Genomic DNA, 16,889 nt, shown 5'->3' on the forward strand with positions numbered 1-16,889 from the left:
TGCCTCTAATGGACTTTTCTGGGGGATTGTTAATACATTGAGTTATTGTGAAGAGTATGCAGCGTTTTAGGCAAGCGAGGTTTCTCAAAAAGCTGTCAAAGAGGGTCACAAGGACCTTCTCTATCAGTTTACGGACAATACATGTTTATGACTCACAATATCCTTCCTCCCAGGCTTGAAGGAAAAAAAAATATCATTCTGTTGGCACTATTCTTCCATATGATTTTCATTCTATCCAGATGCATGCATTCATGCATCTTTAGGAACTGAGAACGCGCAGCAGTGTATAAATCAAAACTCACTCACCCACTACCAGACAACCCAAATTAGAGCAATTGATTTTCAAGAGACAACACGACAACGGGAGAAATTTGATCAATTTCAGGTGGTGGGAGGGTGGTGATATTGACATTTTCATTTATTTGCTGAGCTTGTGCTCTGATTAGAGATGCATTGGGAAAAAAAAAGCACTGGATGAAAAAAAGGCTTGAAATCAAGCAATAAAAATGCAGAGCGCAGTGGCGCTGAGATCCAGCAGACTGTCAGACTCAGTCTGCCTGTGCTCAGTTAGGGCTGGAACCAAAAACACTTTGTTGCCATTAAACCGGTAATCAGTAAATCTGGCCAATTGGAGGGAGCCGCAGAGCTACTGCGTTCTTCTAGTGCCTGAGTGCAGTCAGAGGGGGGGGAAGCCATGGCTGCGGCTCCACTGTTTGGGAGAGATGGGGTTTAAGCATTGCGCTGCGGGTCAGGTTCTCCGCATTTGCATCTCCCTCAAACACAGCCTCTGTGCAGCCATCCCCCGCACTGCCCAGGCGTTCTTACATTCAGCAAGCCTCTGCCAAAGGTGCAGCCGGGCACTTAGTGCCATTTTGGGATGGGCTGCTGCCAAGGCGACGCGCCACACTGCCCACTCTTTCAGGGTTGTTCCAGGACGCTCCCTCCACACGCCCACAGCTCTGTTTACTCACTCACCGGCGCTGTTACAGGCAGGATATTCGCCTGTGCAGGAGCTCCGGATGGGGCTTCTCCAGTGCTTTCCCCATCAGCGGAATTAACCACTGGCTGGGACAGTCACCGATGTGCTAATTGCCAACACAGACTGCTCTGAAGCACGTCTCTATGGATCGCTGCCTGTAACCTCCTGACTAGACAGATCCGCATCACAGACACAACTTAAGAGAAAACGTAGAAAATGTATGAGACATGACCAAGACAGGTGTGAGACAAGATATGATGTATGCCAGTCATGACTGAGGCACTTCTGAGACACAGATGAAACCAAACACATATGAGACATATTGGAAGCACACCGAAGACATGTCTGAGACACATTCGAGATGACAGTTTGAATGAACTCTGAGCCTCGAATGTGACAGGTTTAACATGTGACACACATATATCATGCGTTTTCCTTCTGAGGGTGAGTTGGAGCTTTGAGGGCATGAGATGGACACACCTGTGGAGGCAGGTAGGGCAGGATACCCTACCATACGCAGATCCTGCTGCCTCTGAGCCGGTGAGGGACCTGGTCTGGGAAGTCTGCCGGAGCTGTGCTGCAGACGATGATGGATGGGTTTGGAGCACAGAGGGTTTATTTTCTTTGCAGGTGGGCTGATCTGACGCACCAGATAATGGAGCAGACTTCTCTCGGTGCCTCTGAACCCCTGACAGCTGCGCCCATGTTACAGCAACCATCCACCACAATCCCAAGACCAGACTCTAAGGCCAAACCGAAAATATGCACGTTTACTAGCACCGTGTCACTATCCAATCAGGACACATTTTAAAATAATGTAAGGGTAGTCGTTGACTTTCTCCGCATCTTCATAATGCTTACATAGCATATTCATAACCACTTTAACAATGGCACAAGAGCCTTACTGAGTATTCTCCTAGTGTTACTGAATGCCTCACAGAGCATACTATGAAGATACTGTAAGTAAATAAAATGACGTTGAAAGTGTACACGTGCACACACAGACAGCCGTCCCCTCTGGCAGCATAGCCAGCGGCCCGGTGGCCCGCGCTGCTTCTCTCCGTCTCCGGTGTCACGCGAGCCCAGAACAGTCGCTGGCGTGAGCGCGCGACTGCGTCGCTGACAGAGGACAGCTCAAGGACGGCTGCCACATCTCTCTGCCCTGAGATCTGGCAGTAAATAAGATCCCTCGCGCAGCCTCTCCCAGCGATCCCGCCGACCACCGAACGCGGGGAGGAGGAAGGGAGGAAGGGAGGAAGAACCGAAAGAGCGGATCTGACGGTCCTCCAAGCGCCTGCATTGCGGCCAGTTTTGTAACAGTCTGGCAGATGGGGGAGAGCGCCTGTTCACCTTTCTCCTCTTATGGCTGAGGAAGATCTGTTTTTTCCCCCAGAAAGTCTGGAAGGTGTGGGCTGGGTACAGCTCTAAAAGAAACCGGGGGATGGGGGGAGCTCTGTATGTGCAGAATGTTTGGAATTTTAATATGAAAATGATGTATTTTTCAGATCTTCCTCCGGCTTAATATTTAAAATGAAACAGCCTGTAAAATCAACACTTGGAGCTTATTAGGGTTTCACAGTAAAGTGTATTTTTTCAGGAATGTCTTAGGTCTGGTTCTAGTCTGTGCTGGTCTTGTTGGTCTCCTGTTGTTGGTGACTGGAGATAATGCAACAGTGTGGTATGAGGCTACAGGGTGCTGAATGGCATCTGATCTGAACTGCCTCTGAATATCCAGCTGCTTAAACGTACAATGACCAAAAGTGTAGGCTTTGTAACTCAATACAGGTAAGGCCATCTGCCAAGCAAATGAATAGAAGTAACAGGGAGACAAACACTGATGATGACTGGCTAGTGAAGTGCATTCTTTCTCCTCTGTATATAGCACATCCACGCTAAGAAAGAGCATGCCGCTTTACCTTTTTACTATTATGAACTTTAAAACTAGCACAGAAAGCGGCATGGTAGCAGATCATTACTTCTCTCCTGTGGTTGTTTGACTGGGTATTGGAAGAGCTGAAATGCTCTGAAAACTGGCTAAGCTTTAGTTAAAAAGTTTTTGTTGTCTCGGCAGCACATTTCCCAATTGATCCGTGGTTGGCTATTACTGAGAGGCGTCTGGCCAGCGCCGGCCAAGACCGCCCTGGCAGGGAAAGCACAGCTTCAGAGCAGCACGATCGAAACCAAAGAGGCGAGATGCGGTCAGAGGGAGTCAAAGTTTTCAGATTCACCGTATCTGCACGGCCACGCCAGGACTACCCATTGTTTCATGATTTGCTAAGAAAACCTCCATTATGGGACTGAGTATGAAAATCCGACGGACAGTCACCAGTTGCCAAATGTAGAAAACAAAAACACACACACAAAAAAAACAGAACACAATTACGAAAATCACGTTAGCTTTTCCAAGCATTTAATTGCTTGACTTTTTTTTTCTCCTCCTAGGAATATGACAATTTTTCAAAATCCTGCTTATGGGGGTTTTATGGCACACCATAAAAGTATGTTCAAAGGAGATAGCGGGAAATCAGCGCCTCTTTCTCTGTGTGTTTTCGTCGAGTTACTGAAGCCTTATCTAGTGGGGCTCCAGGTAATCAGTGCAAAAAAAAAAACAAAGAGTTTAGTCAAATTCACCTGCGGAATATCATTATCCACTCAGACAAAGAAAGCAGCCATCTGCTTTCCTTCCCTCCTGTTTCTCTGCTTCGTCTAATTGCTTTTGTTGAAGCGCCCGGCGTTTCAGAAGAGCCAGCAGCGCGGCTTTAATGCCATTCTCTCTGCACCTTGAAGAGCAACCTGGCTGTCCGCACGAGCCGGGCCCGCATTTTAAAACCCGCCCTCTCCGCGAGGCAAAGGCTACGGAACGGATCCACATGGTTCCAAAAATGTTGGGAAAGGACAAGAATTTTTTTGAGCGATATTTCACCATAACAGCTCCTGAGAAAGACAAGGGAGCAGACGTTTCCAGGGCTCCGGGGTGCTCATCCTCCCTGCTGTCTCTGTCGGACCAAAGCCCTGGGAACCGCCTTTGAGACAGGGATTCCGTCAGCTAATCTCCCAGCTCAGACACTGCGCCTGGGTCCTCTAGGAGAGCTGGGAACTTTGGGACCTGAGGGGGGGTGACGTCTGGGATGGGGACGGGACAGGAACCTGGCAGCAGATAGCAGGCACTGTCTGCATCGTCAGGGAGGTCACCGTGCTGTCCCAGCTTCTGGTCTCTCTCTCTCTCTCTGTCCTTTTCTATTTCTGTCTCTCTCTCACTCCCTCTCGCTCTCAGTATGCGGTGCAGCTGCCTCCTTTCTGTGCCTCTCTCCCCGCATGCGGTGCAGTCTCCTCGCCCGCAGACCAGGCAGATTTGCGCAGTCATCGGCTCTGGCAGTTCTCTGCAGCAGGCATTTGTTGCTGCTTGCTGCTGTGGAACACTTGTCAAACGTATCACAGTCACTAGAGAGATTTATTGGTCTCTTCCTTTTATAAAAGTGCATAAATCTGAGTAGTACATCTAAACAACAACAAAAAGATCTACTGGTTTCTCTAATGACACCTGCAAACCCACCCCAGTGCATGGGCAATGGTTTTGGCTCTAACCAACACAGGGCAGAATTTCATCTTTGAGCCAAAGCACCGACACACCAGCGAACCTCCACATAAATCCACTGCAGACGTTACATGAACACCCAGAGCCCACTCTAACATGGTTCTGCTGAAGGTCCACAGATTTGGTATGCAAATTCAGCACACAGGGGGACTCTGTGTGCAAACATGTGTCTGCACCCGGCCTGGCACACAGCGCATGGCAGGCCTGCTTCCCTAATGACCTGCTCAGCACTATCACAGCATTCTGGCGCGGCAGCAAGGCCGATCTGGTGGACGGGTGATAAAAAAAAAAAATTCAAAAAAAGGGAAGAGCGGAGGCCGCTGGGAGCTGTTAGCCACATGGCAGCCCTTACAGGGAACAGACGGCCAGCTTGAACCGGGTCCAGCTTACACAACACAAAACAACGAAACACAAACACAACACAAAACAAAACACCACAATCAAGGCCATCCCTCTGGTGCTGCAGACCAGGCCCGTTACAGAATCGACTTTTTCAGTTGTTTGAAATATATATCTTGCAGTGACAATGGTGCAACAACACTGCGGGGTACAAAGACACACAGATGCACGCACGCACACGTGCATGCACACACACACGAATGGACACATATGACCACACAGGCACGCCTGCACACACACACACACACAAACAAACAAACACACACACACACACACACACACACACACACTCACACACACACAAACATGCCAGTCAGATCTGCCTATTTTGATGAACATCTGCAGCTCCGGGAGCTAACAGCATGAGGGCTGGTTCTGTGGAGATGGACTTCCTGCTGGGGGAGGGAGGGCTTAGCCTGTGCTGGAGCAACTGGCCTACGGGAGCAGGGTGGGAACTGACCAACCAGGGAGGTAATCGTTGTTAATTACATCAGGCATCCAGCTTCCTAGTCTATACAGGAATCTACGTTACATCAGGAGTGTCACACACCCTGCAATATAGGGTCTCTTCCTTGTAAGGAGCATTAACAGTAAAGGAGAATTTATGCTGATTCTCTCCTCTCTCTGCAGCATGTCCATGGCACATGAGGACACTCTGTGGTCCATGTACTTTTTTACTCTCCACAGTAGTATATTATGTGAGTTCTGTGACTTTGAATACCTCTTCTACTAGAGAAAAATCTTGCTAAACATGGGGAGACATGTGCCTTTGGCACAGCCCTGAAGCATTGTAAAAACCTGCGCTCTTAACTCTTGTGTGAAGACAATGCCATTCACCTCACGGGAAGTTCACCATGAGGAGAGATGCATCATTAAGAGAGATGTGTGCATGAGATCCCTGCACATGATGAGTAAAAGATCAGATCTTCCTCCTGTCTCTTCCACAATGAATGTGGGGAGGATTGAGCCAGGCAAACTGACAAGTTCATTTTAAGAGGCACGCTGGACGTCCAGGTGAGTCATGCACCTGCACACTGCGTAAGAGTGATGACTCATAGCCACACGTTGCCAAGGCAGCTTCACTCCAAGTGACAACAGGCTTCTGCTACCACGGAGCATCCGTCGTCCACTCTCTGGCTGCAAACCCTTCTCTCTAACAGACCCTCATACGTGCCCTATTCATTCCTCTAGTTAAGGGGCCATATAGTTCCTTTGTCCTGCCGAAAGTGGGAGGGGGGAGCATCCGACCTCAAACTGAATAGACTACGGGTGCTGGCAGGGGTGATAATGGCAGCAGACAGCTCTCTGATAGGTGGACCTGATGCAGAAAGGGTCGGGTGGGCCAGTGTAACCGTGCCTGTAGGTTTCCCAATCCTTCGGTACTCTCCTGACCTGCAGGCTAACTATAATATTCAACATTGTTTAGAGACATGCCTTCAGTCTTCCTGAAAACACAACTAAGCTGGATTCATTTCAGCATTTCCACATTAAATCACATTCAATGTTCACATTCAATGTTCACAGCTTCAACAGAAAAAAAAAAGTGAGCATCAATATACAAAGGCCGTAATACCTGTCATATCTGAAAAGGAGAAATATTTGAAGAGGTTCAACGAGCAGGCGTTCAGCAATCTGCAGTCTGTGTGCAGTGAGTGATATGCAATTAAGGCTTGGCTTCTCCAGCGTTTCATTGCCAAATAGTCACTGACCCATATATTTGGGACTCATTGAATTAAGTACTCGTTGGCTTGTCGATGGCCAGGCAAAGTGGTCAGAGCAGTTGTCATTACTGTAAAACAGGGATGTCTTTAAGACATCCTTTGCTAATGCCCCAGTCACACTCGCAAATTTACCATGGAACAGTGGAACCAAGGGACAGCGGATAGGCATTGGTGCTAAAGTAAGTGGCTCCTCTGTCTCCTGCTGTCCTCTGGAAAGGCATGGTGGGACCCAAATCAGTGCTTCCTTCACATAAACCCCTGATTGTGCTGTTCTGCAACAGGTTATACCTTTCACTATTAGTATTATTGACAAAAATCAGAGTTACTGTGGCAAGATAGGTGCCTAGCAACTTGAGGCCAAAAGAACAATGCAGAAATGAGAAAGCAAGGCAACCTTTATTAAGCTTGCAATATTTACTTTTTTATTTTTCTTGTTTGATTCAATTTTCAGGTGTCTCCCTTCACTCTGTTTTATCTAAGTACAGAGCGCAATGGAGACTGCTAGGCAGAACTTTGGCTAGAGCGCTGTGTATTTGCCCCTGTCATCTTGTAATGGATCAAGTGGGAAAGCCACTGAAGAACTGTACACCCCTTTTGGATAAAAGTGTTGAGTGAATTTATTGTTTATTATTAGTAATTATTTATTATTATTATTAAAGTTTAATTTCTGCAGGACATTTAGGGAATCTCTTCCTTTCCACTCTGGTATTTTACAGCTGTGCTCAAGTTGTGCTTCATGACTTTATATTTACTTTTAACAACATGCTGAGAATGCAGCAGGAAGGGCACAGATGACTCTTTTGCGTAAGCATTTTTTCCTCACGGCCCCATCCATCTTCACAGAATGCACGCTTAGGAGTCCTGCTGGAGGACAGAAGAGGTTCACACGAGGTCCTCTTTTTTCCTCTGCCCTGGCCCGCGTGTACAGATGGGAGGGGGGGCGGGGCCTGTGATGGATGCCTGCCGATTGGCCGTCGTCCTAGACGCAGCTCTCTTTGGGGCAGCCAATGTTTGGTTTGGATACCGCAACACTGTCCACCAAGCTGGGGATTCCAATGGCAGCCAGGACCCTTCTGGTCCAGAGAGAGGTATGAAAGGAGATGGATGCGAAGAGCTGCTCTCTGCACAGTTTTGGTACGTCTCTACACTTAATGAAAACGGTGTGAGGAACGCCGGTGCCAGACAGATCTGGGCATGCACTGGGTACAGAGTCTGGCAGGGGTTAGCCAAGGTTGGAATGTGCTCTGAGGAGCACAAATTATCTCTTCTCATAAATGACCCCTCCAGCCTTTCCTGTAACCCTCCAAGGCATCAACCTTTCATTTAACTCAATTTATTATTATTACAGAGTCAGCACCGAAAAGGCCACTCCCTGCCTCTGGACGTGGGAGTAAGGGGGCGCGGCACAAGGGCTCCCATAAAATACTGATGGGATATGTCATTTATTAATTACTGCACTGATCTTGAATTTCATATCTAATACTGCCATCCAGGGCTGGTATGCTGCAGGCTAGTGGACCTGCAATGCATGTTGAACTGCTCTTTGAAATGCTGAGTCACGCCATGGTTACCTCCAAACGTCATCAACTCCCAGTCTGTCCCATTGTAGAAAGTCTGCCCCATCAATCCCTCTAGTGCACGCACACATACATAAACACATGCACGCATGCCTCACAGATTAAAGTCAAAACTGTTCACCGCTTAATACTTGATACATCTGTTCTCGTGCATATCAGTATTTGTGGGTTTCCTGCATGTTCCAATACAGCAGACAGCACCTTGTGATTTATCTGCAGCAGATAAGCAGCACAGTGATGTCAAACACAGATCTGTATTCACTTAAAAGCTCAACTAATCCTGACTGGGCCTGGATGGAGCTGAAAGTGCACGCCACGGTCCCCACAAAGTGCAACTGAGACATCCTGCTTGCTCACATCAATTGAGTGTTTCAGCCTTGCCTCCTTTGCAGGTTGTAGGGGCACAGAAGCCCCACCCAGCATTGACATTATCATTTCTGTCCCTTAATTAAAACCAAATGTAAAGGCAAACATCTTTTAATTAAGCCAAATGTTGGGGGCAAACTGCGGTGACAGGCACAGAGGTGCAGAGAAGACAGTGCTCATCCTATGAAATGGGCTGTACTTACTGTTGGTTGCATAACATATTGTTGGTGAGGCATCCATGATGTACTCTGGACCTGCAGGTGAAAAATCTGTCATTAGTAAAATTGTGTTACAGTATTCCAGCCTCCTCAAACCCCCGACTTCATAATTCTATACTTCCCCCAATGCCACAAGCACAGAAGACAGAGTGCCTGAATGCAATATTTTCAAATAATTACAGCAGCACAGTGGCGGCTTCATCATCAAAGCTCATTTCGGCCCAAAATCACAGCTTTCATCTGCCCCCGTATTTAATAATCATCTCTTAATGCGAAGAGAATGATTTCCTAGAACAACACTTCTTCTATTAACTGGAAGCAGCCTACATATATTGATTTTTTTTTTTTTTTTACTTTGTCTGAGTGTGTGTGCGTCTGGGTGCATGTGTGTGTTACTGTATCTGTCTGTGTTACTGTGTGTGTCCATGTGTATGCTTTTCTGTGTTTCCATTGGTGTGCTTAGCTGCAGTGAGGGGGACGGTGTGCCCATGTGAATTGTTCTCTCTGCAGTGACCTCCACTTTGCCCTCACGCAACGAGTCAGATAAACGCTCTGTTTCTTGGGTTCATTGCTTCAAACTGATTTGAATCCAGTCGGTTGCATAAACACAAGTCTTGCCTTTCTGCTTTTAAAATATTCATTTTTTCCCTCCCACTATAGTACAAAAGAAAAAGAAAAACAAACATGCCTTTTATTCGGTTTTCTTCTCAGGCTTTGAAAGTTCTGAAGTGAAGGACCGTGGAATGTTTGCATTTTTTTTTCTGCTGAATTTTGGCACACTTCCTGTATATGTGCCTGCTGTTTGAGAAGCATTATACCTATAGTGCACACGTGTTTACTATTCAGCATCTCTACATTCCAGAACACTAAGAGCTTTTCTCTGGAAACAAATCTAAACCTGAGGAAAGTGCTTGATTTGACATACCAAGCATTTACCAATCAATCTTGTGATGGCTTTCTCCTTTGTAGGGACTGGAATCCAACCATCAAACACTTTTCAAGTGTTTGATTTTGAAAAACATGGAGACTTTTTGTGAGCACTTAAAGTTTCAGCTCCAAATCAGATATGTAAGTAAAAATGAAAACTGCTGTAAAAATGACTGCTGTTACTAATAATGTTCCACAGAATAGGTCCACAAACTCTTGAATTAAAGCAACACAGACTGGTTGAAGGTTTGAAGGTCAACAACAAACCCTCAACATCCCAAACATCTCTCTAAAGTGGGGGGACAGACATCGCTGTCACAATTTATGACAGAGAGACGGGCGCATTGATATTCCACAACGCTTCAGCACTGTTGTTTTTTTGTCCTCTCTTCTTCTGTTCCTAAATCAATTTAGGAAGCCTTTGGGAGTGGGGATTACTGTTTGCTTGCTATCTGACTAGAGTGCCGGCCTGGGTTTTAATCAGCACTTCTAAAAGGCAGGCAAACAGAGCTGTCAGTGGTCTGAGAGGCTGGAGGGATGTGGGTTTCCATCACAAGGTGGGGGATTGGGGAGGAGGTGTGATGCGAGAGTGGCATAAAACAGGCGGAAAACAAACGTCACATTCGCACAAAAATACACTCACCCTCTGAATAGGGGGTGTTCTTCAAAAGTCATCACAGGTTCTATGAGAAACCATTACCCAGAAAATGTGTTTGGTTTGGCTACATTTACAAGCCTTTGTAGCCAGCCTCATAAAAGACTGTTGACTGTTCTTTTTTTTTCCAAAGAACCAAACATTTATGTCATGCCCTCATTAGACGTGCATGTTATGTGATAATTGTAAGCTGCTGATAATTTCACATGGGGTTGCTCATAAAAAAAAAAAACAGATCAAATGCAGCTCTTCCCCTGATCTTTTAACACAGCTAACCTTCATGCCCACTTTAAAGTCTGCTGGAAAGAAAAGTCATTAAAGTACTCTGAATGGAAGATCATGGATTAATCTTGGCTTGGAGGTGTTACGCCTGCACTGAAGCAGTCTTGTACAGTGCTGCTGAGAAGGGCCCGTACATACAAAGACCCCCTGTGCTGAATCTTTCAATACTTATTGAGTGTTCACAAAGGCCTTTAAGTGAATTTCATGCTCCAGTTGACAGCGTATGTTCAAAGACTAGAATGATGTACCGTGCTGGTTTTATTGCTCAGAGGGCAGCCAACGCGTGCTTTTAAGTTTGCCGGGGGGGGGGGGGGGCAATCTTGTGAAATTTGAGAGGTGAGGGTAGACAGGATGGATGGAGGCCGTGTTGGCCAGGTCTGGCTGGTTCATTCAGTATTCTGATTCATTTCCCGCTCCACTCCGTCTTTCTTTCATCTCTTGAGATAACCGCCGCCCCCTCCCACAACACTCTACCATCCGCCCACTAGACAGATGCTACCTGTCTGTGTTGTTTTTTACAGTTTTAGAGAGACCCACTCCCCTTCTCCCTTACTCACCTGATACGTTGACACAGGAGAAGCAGCGATGAAGGGTGTGATGGATGTCTGTGCGATCATACGGTTTGTGGCGATGCTGTATGGTGAGGAGTAGAACCTGTGCAGAGAGACAACGGAGAGAGAGTGAGAGAGAGAGAGAGAGAGAGAGAGAGAGAGAGAGAGAAAACCAGTTGGAAAACCGCCGCCCCCACACTCCATTCCTCTCTCCCAGACTCAGGCGCCTCTCTGACAGACTGGGTCTCATTTTATTTGCGAGGAGCTGGAAAGCATCTCAATCTGGACCCGTCGGACTCAGGGTTAACTGGAGAGGAGGGAGCGGAACGCTGGAGAAAGAGAGGAGGGTTACAGTACCAGCTCTCATCTCCTACTGCCACAACACACATGGAAACACGCACACACACCAGACACACACAGCTGGAGTGCATACACACAGGTACGCACAGGTACGCACACACACACACACACACACACACACACACATACACGCACACGCACACACACGCATACACGCACACACACACTCGCATACGCGCACACACACACACGCATACACACACACACACGCGCATACACACACACACACACACACACACACATGTGCTGTGCATTCCCTGAGGGCTGTGTTGATATTGTTTTATCCCCTGCCTCACTTAAAGAAATTCACATTCACACATAAAAAGAATGTTTATGAAACACATATATTTTATTGAGTGTTTTATTTGTTTCTATGAAAACAGCTGCAATCAAATTGTGTTTTGTTGTTTCAAAAAACTGTTTGGAACAAAGTGTCAGGCTCTATAGGCGTGGATTGTGTGTTGAATTTTTTACAGTGACACCTGGAATAACCCCATTGCATATCATTTATATCCATGTATTGATTCCTTTTTATCAGCATCAGTCAGACAAATCCATCTGATACCTACTTGGTGTGTGGTCATTCCATGTATGGAAATATGTGTAAGATTTTGAACTTGTTATCAGAAGGGTATGGGTTATAATCACAGGAAGGGCACGGCTGTAGTGTAGTAAATAATTAATGATGCATAGCAATGTTACTAACTACTCTGAAAAGCTGGGAATTTCAAGGCTTTAGTGTCTTCAAGGCTAGTTAACGCTGATCTTGGATTGCTGCACTGTGTATAGGGCTACTATACCCTGGTTCTGGAGGGTCACAGTGTGTGTGTGTGGTGACTAAACTCTGGTCCTAGTTATCCCTCCATTCTGTCTTCTACATTAAGGCCTGTATCAGATCTGAGGAGAGACCACAGTGAGCCCATCCCAGGCAAAGTGTTCTTGCTCTATCAAACACATGTGCCTTTCCTTCACCTTAAACCAGGCTGCAGTCCCCCAGCCACAGCGCGAACGGCTGGCTCATACAAACTCTGTTATTCATGCTGATGTATTTGTATGGACAGCTCAATATGGGGGCTCTCCTGCTCTGCAAAATGGCCTCTCCGGTGCGCATGAAGCGCATGAATCATTTAATACAGGGTCGTCTTTATCTGTGTGTGTGTCACTGTGAGTGTGTGTGTGTGTGGGTATGTGAGAGTGTGTGTAGGTGTGAGTGTGTGCGCGTGTGTGTGTGTGTGTGTGTGAGAGAGCGTGTGGGTTTGCCTATAAGCTGCAGTAATATTTTCAGTCTCTGCTTTATTTGTCTTTGTGTACCTACGGCAGCCATGTTTCATCCATTACTCTTATTACTGTGCTGTATTGATTTTTGTGTCATCTGAGTGAATAATGCAGTGCAGAGGGTGAAGCGCCGAGCGCACCACGTTTCCATATGAGTAAATGCGCTCTCTTAGGGCGCAGCATAATGACATATGGAGGGCATGCGAATGCCACGTCTCGCATTTGTATAAAAATGGAAATGCAGCCAATTAAAACAATGGAACGCAGCTCGAAAGAGACACAGAGCTGAGGGCAATTTAATCTCCATCTTTATTTATGTGTCCCTTTCTCGGTGTTAATTGCGCTATTTAGCTACGCTCTGCACCAAGAACGCACGCTAGATACGACTCGGATGCTACTTTCTGGGGCTGTCGTCTAGCTCTTTCATTGTCATAGCTGCCAGTCAACACGAGTCCACTGTTAATTAAATGAAGTCGATTAAAAGTGCGCCGTATTTAAGTCCAGAAGCATTTTGGATCGTCTTGCAACTGTGCAGAAAAAAAATTTGGCTCCAACAGCCTTGCTATTAATGGCCTGCGCTGCCCACACCCTCCCCTCCATCGTTAAATCAATTCAGCTGTCACTTTGTCCCTTTAACTGTCCCTGTTATTGCCTTTACAGGCAGTAGCTGTCGATGGCTTGAATTTAATAAAACCACTTCTGTATTGGATTTGAATTTAACATTCACGAGGTAACCTGAAATGTGATCTGCACTCCCATATCAGCAGACCCTGACTAAGCTGCATGTTTAATCATATTTAGAGTGGAGGTATTATAAAATTATTTTAGAAAGATGACCATGGCTAGACTCTCACTTCAATCTTCTGCCTAATCCTTTTGATAACTTCACGCACTTAACAGACACACATATTCATGTGATATTTTCAATGTTTATTAATGTGACAACAAAAGGTTTAAAGCTATGTAACACTGAATACATTTCTTACTGTTAAAAAAAAAACATTTTATTGAGATGAGTCCTGCCAGACTGTTTAAGGGAACGGGAAACAGCTTTCCTAAGAGGGCTCAGAGAAACCCTGACTGAGAGAAAGGCATAAGGAGATGAGGAGGGTGAGAGAGAGAAATAAAGCCAGAGATAGTGAAAGAAATAAAGATATACATCATATATAGAGAGACAGAGGGGGAGAGAGAGAAAGAGAGAGAGAAAGAAAGGCAGGCTCTTGCATCCTTCCTGCTACCCCCTGTAGCCTCCTGACGATTTCCTCTCTCATGCATTTCCTCTAATTATCGCTATTAGCATTTTATACTAGTTACGGTCATGTGCCAACCTTCCTATTCTGTTATTATACCAGGAGTCCTGGCAGCTCACACACACACACACACACACACACACACGCAGGCCACACTGTGAACAATGCAAGCTATTTCAGGGACACAAAGGGACAGCAAACACCTGATAGCAAAGGACGCTGTGGCAGTCCCCACGCGGCCTGGATCACAGACAGCACTTTTGGCACTGGGAGAGAAAATCAGGACTCAGAATGGCTCCTGTTTCCCTCTGCCTGATTCCCAATTCCTTGCCTGTTACCTGAGGAGTAAATCTCCTGCTGCACTGATCTAGGTCTGGCAGAAGCACTGCGAATCCCAAGTGGGCAGAGGCCAAAGGTGTCCTAGTGCAGTGTCAAACCCTAGCGTGCTGGGAGGAAATGATCAGAAGATGGTCTTACCCGTTCTGCATAGCAGCAGGATCATACGTTAACGCCATGCTCGTCTGAAACACAAAAAAGAGAGAGGCCAAAATTACTTCAAATTAACAATCCTTCTGTTGATCACTAATCAGTAACCCAGTTGGAACAGCATCTTATTTTGTTAATGATTGGGGGATGACAACAATAACACAAAGCACACACCTTCAAACAGTTGCCACATTTGTGATAGGGTGGAGTTGATTGGCGGGTGGCTAATAGTTTTCAAAATACCTGGATCTCCACAAGAAAGCCGCACTAAAAGCAGTTCAACATCCTAAGCACCACTCCTTATAGCGATAGTACAAGAAATATTACAATGGGGCCATTTGTCGGGAGCAAAGGCATTAGTATGGTGGAACAGTTGTTGTCGATTTGATACAAGCGAAGTTATTTCGCATTACACGGTTGGGAGAGGTATTGTTCATGTTGACACTGCCGGGGTGGGTAAATAATTCCAGGAAATAAATGCCGCCGCTGCTCCTGTTGTTTGCTCTATATTGGATTTTAGTGGAAGGCGGGCTACAGTAAAAAAAGCCGGTCTCTCTCCCTCCGCCTCGCCTAACCCTGCAATTCGTCACGGCCGGGCCGATGGCCGCTCCCGGAGGAGGGATAACGGCGGTTTTACCCTTTCCGCCGGGCTGCTGACGAGGCCACATTCCGCCGGCGCCATTCCTCTTCATTTCTAGCGAGACCCGGCACGGCGCTGAGGCGTTTACGTCCCCCGGAATTTTCTTTTCTTTATTTTTTTTTTTTGCCTGAAAGGTGGATCATATATTTCACCCCAACCGTGCCTCTGTGTGAGTGAAAAAGGGAAACTGAAGCGACGGGGAGCGGATACTGTCCGTGGGGATAAACAGCGCTTGCAAAGCCCAGCCATCTGGCAGCCGCGACGGCTTTGCCCCGAAAGGACAGGGGTATGGCCGGCAGGTCCCAGTGCTGACGAGCGCTGCAGCCCCACCGCAGGCCCAGGGAAGGTGGGGGGGGGGGGCTTTGGGCCTGGCTGGGACTGGATGACTGATGGGGTACAGACGGGCCTGCCGAATGGGACGTCCCGCGAAAGGGTCGTTTCAGGACGGCAGCTGCACAGCTGCGGGGGACACCTGTGTTTCCACGGGAAACGGGAGTGGGTTGCGGGTCCAACTGTGGGGCCTTGTTCCTCGCACTAAATAGAATGGGAAGGCCCCCTCCCAACAATTCCTCCCTCACCCCAAGAGAGCTACACAGGAAGTGCGCATTCTCATTATGCTCCCTCTCTCTTTCTCTCTTTCCTTCTTCCTTTCTCTCTATCCCACTTCCTTTCCCTCTCTCTTCTTTCTAATGGATTCCCCAGTAGCTTTTCATACCCTCATTAACAATGGGTGCTTTATTGTAGCTTAACATGCTTTTGTTTTTGTGAATGAGTATTTCAGAAGTGAACTGATCTTTTCAGAGGTCAAACTGGTTGTGGCTACTGAAGCCCCACTCCCACTAAGGTGTACGGGTATCCACAGTGACATCCAGAACCTTCAGTAGACATTAAGCACTTTGTTGAGGCTGGTACACCACCTGACATCCCTGGGAATGCATTGTGAAAACACTGTGCTGAGCAAGAGAGGAAGCCGCTGGCCACTGACTCACACTTCTTAACAAACGTGGATGTGGGCTGCAAACTTCATACTGTCCCCTGCTGGTGAGTGGGGCCCTGAAGCAAACCCATCACTGGCCATTCGAAAGATCAAGCTGTCTGTGAGTGACAAACAAGGTCACCGTTCCCCACCGAGCCTCAGATCCACAGCCCTGTGGGATCACCCACGACAGACACAGCATTACACAAGCAGACATCCAGCTGAAAGCAACAGAGGAGTGTGTGGCGTACTTGTTTTGGAGTATGAGCTGGGCGGCTGTAACGTACAGTAATGGCCATCTAAATATGCCATATTGGTTTAATCAGATACCCTATCAGGCTGTTTCTCTGTGAGCACATTCATTATCCATTGCCTCCCACTATAGCACTATAGCACCCTGGCTGTACAGGGCACACGGTGATGTAAAGTAATAGCAACGGCAGCTCCAAAGGGGTTAAGAACACAATATCGTTTTCCTCCTCGCTTTGCCACATCTTGGACTCGCATGATGAATTAACCTGCTTTTAAGAGCGAGGCGTCAGATGCGCATCACCCGCTCTGCTTGCAGGTTCAACTCTGCGTGTTGTAATAGAGTCTGAGAGGGGGCGAGAAAGGGCTGACAGCAGCAGTTT

The 16,889-nt window shown here is 46.9% G+C and overlaps 1 protein-coding gene across 2 annotated transcripts in view; it reads right to left on the reverse strand.

The window, feature by feature from the left end:
• Positions 1-16,889, reverse strand: part of rbms3 (RNA binding motif, single stranded interacting protein) — a 142,096-nt gene that overhangs the window by 12,217 nt on the left and 112,990 nt on the right. For both annotated transcript variants that reach the window (XM_036538651.1, XM_036538652.1), the window contains exons 7-9: positions 14,633-14,676; positions 11,277-11,373; positions 8,841-8,891 (exon numbers count right to left, since the gene is read on the reverse strand). In XM_036538651.1, coding sequence (XP_036394544.1) covers positions 8,841-8,891; positions 11,277-11,373; positions 14,633-14,676 — 192 coding nt within the window. The remainder of the gene's footprint in view (positions 1-8,840; positions 8,892-11,276; positions 11,374-14,632; positions 14,677-16,889) is intronic.

Source organism: Megalops cyprinoides, chromosome 10 (assembly GCF_013368585.1).
Source record: "Megalops cyprinoides isolate fMegCyp1 chromosome 10, fMegCyp1.pri, whole genome shotgun sequence".
Lineage (NCBI taxonomy): Eukaryota > Metazoa > Chordata > Actinopteri > Elopiformes > Megalopidae > Megalops > Megalops cyprinoides.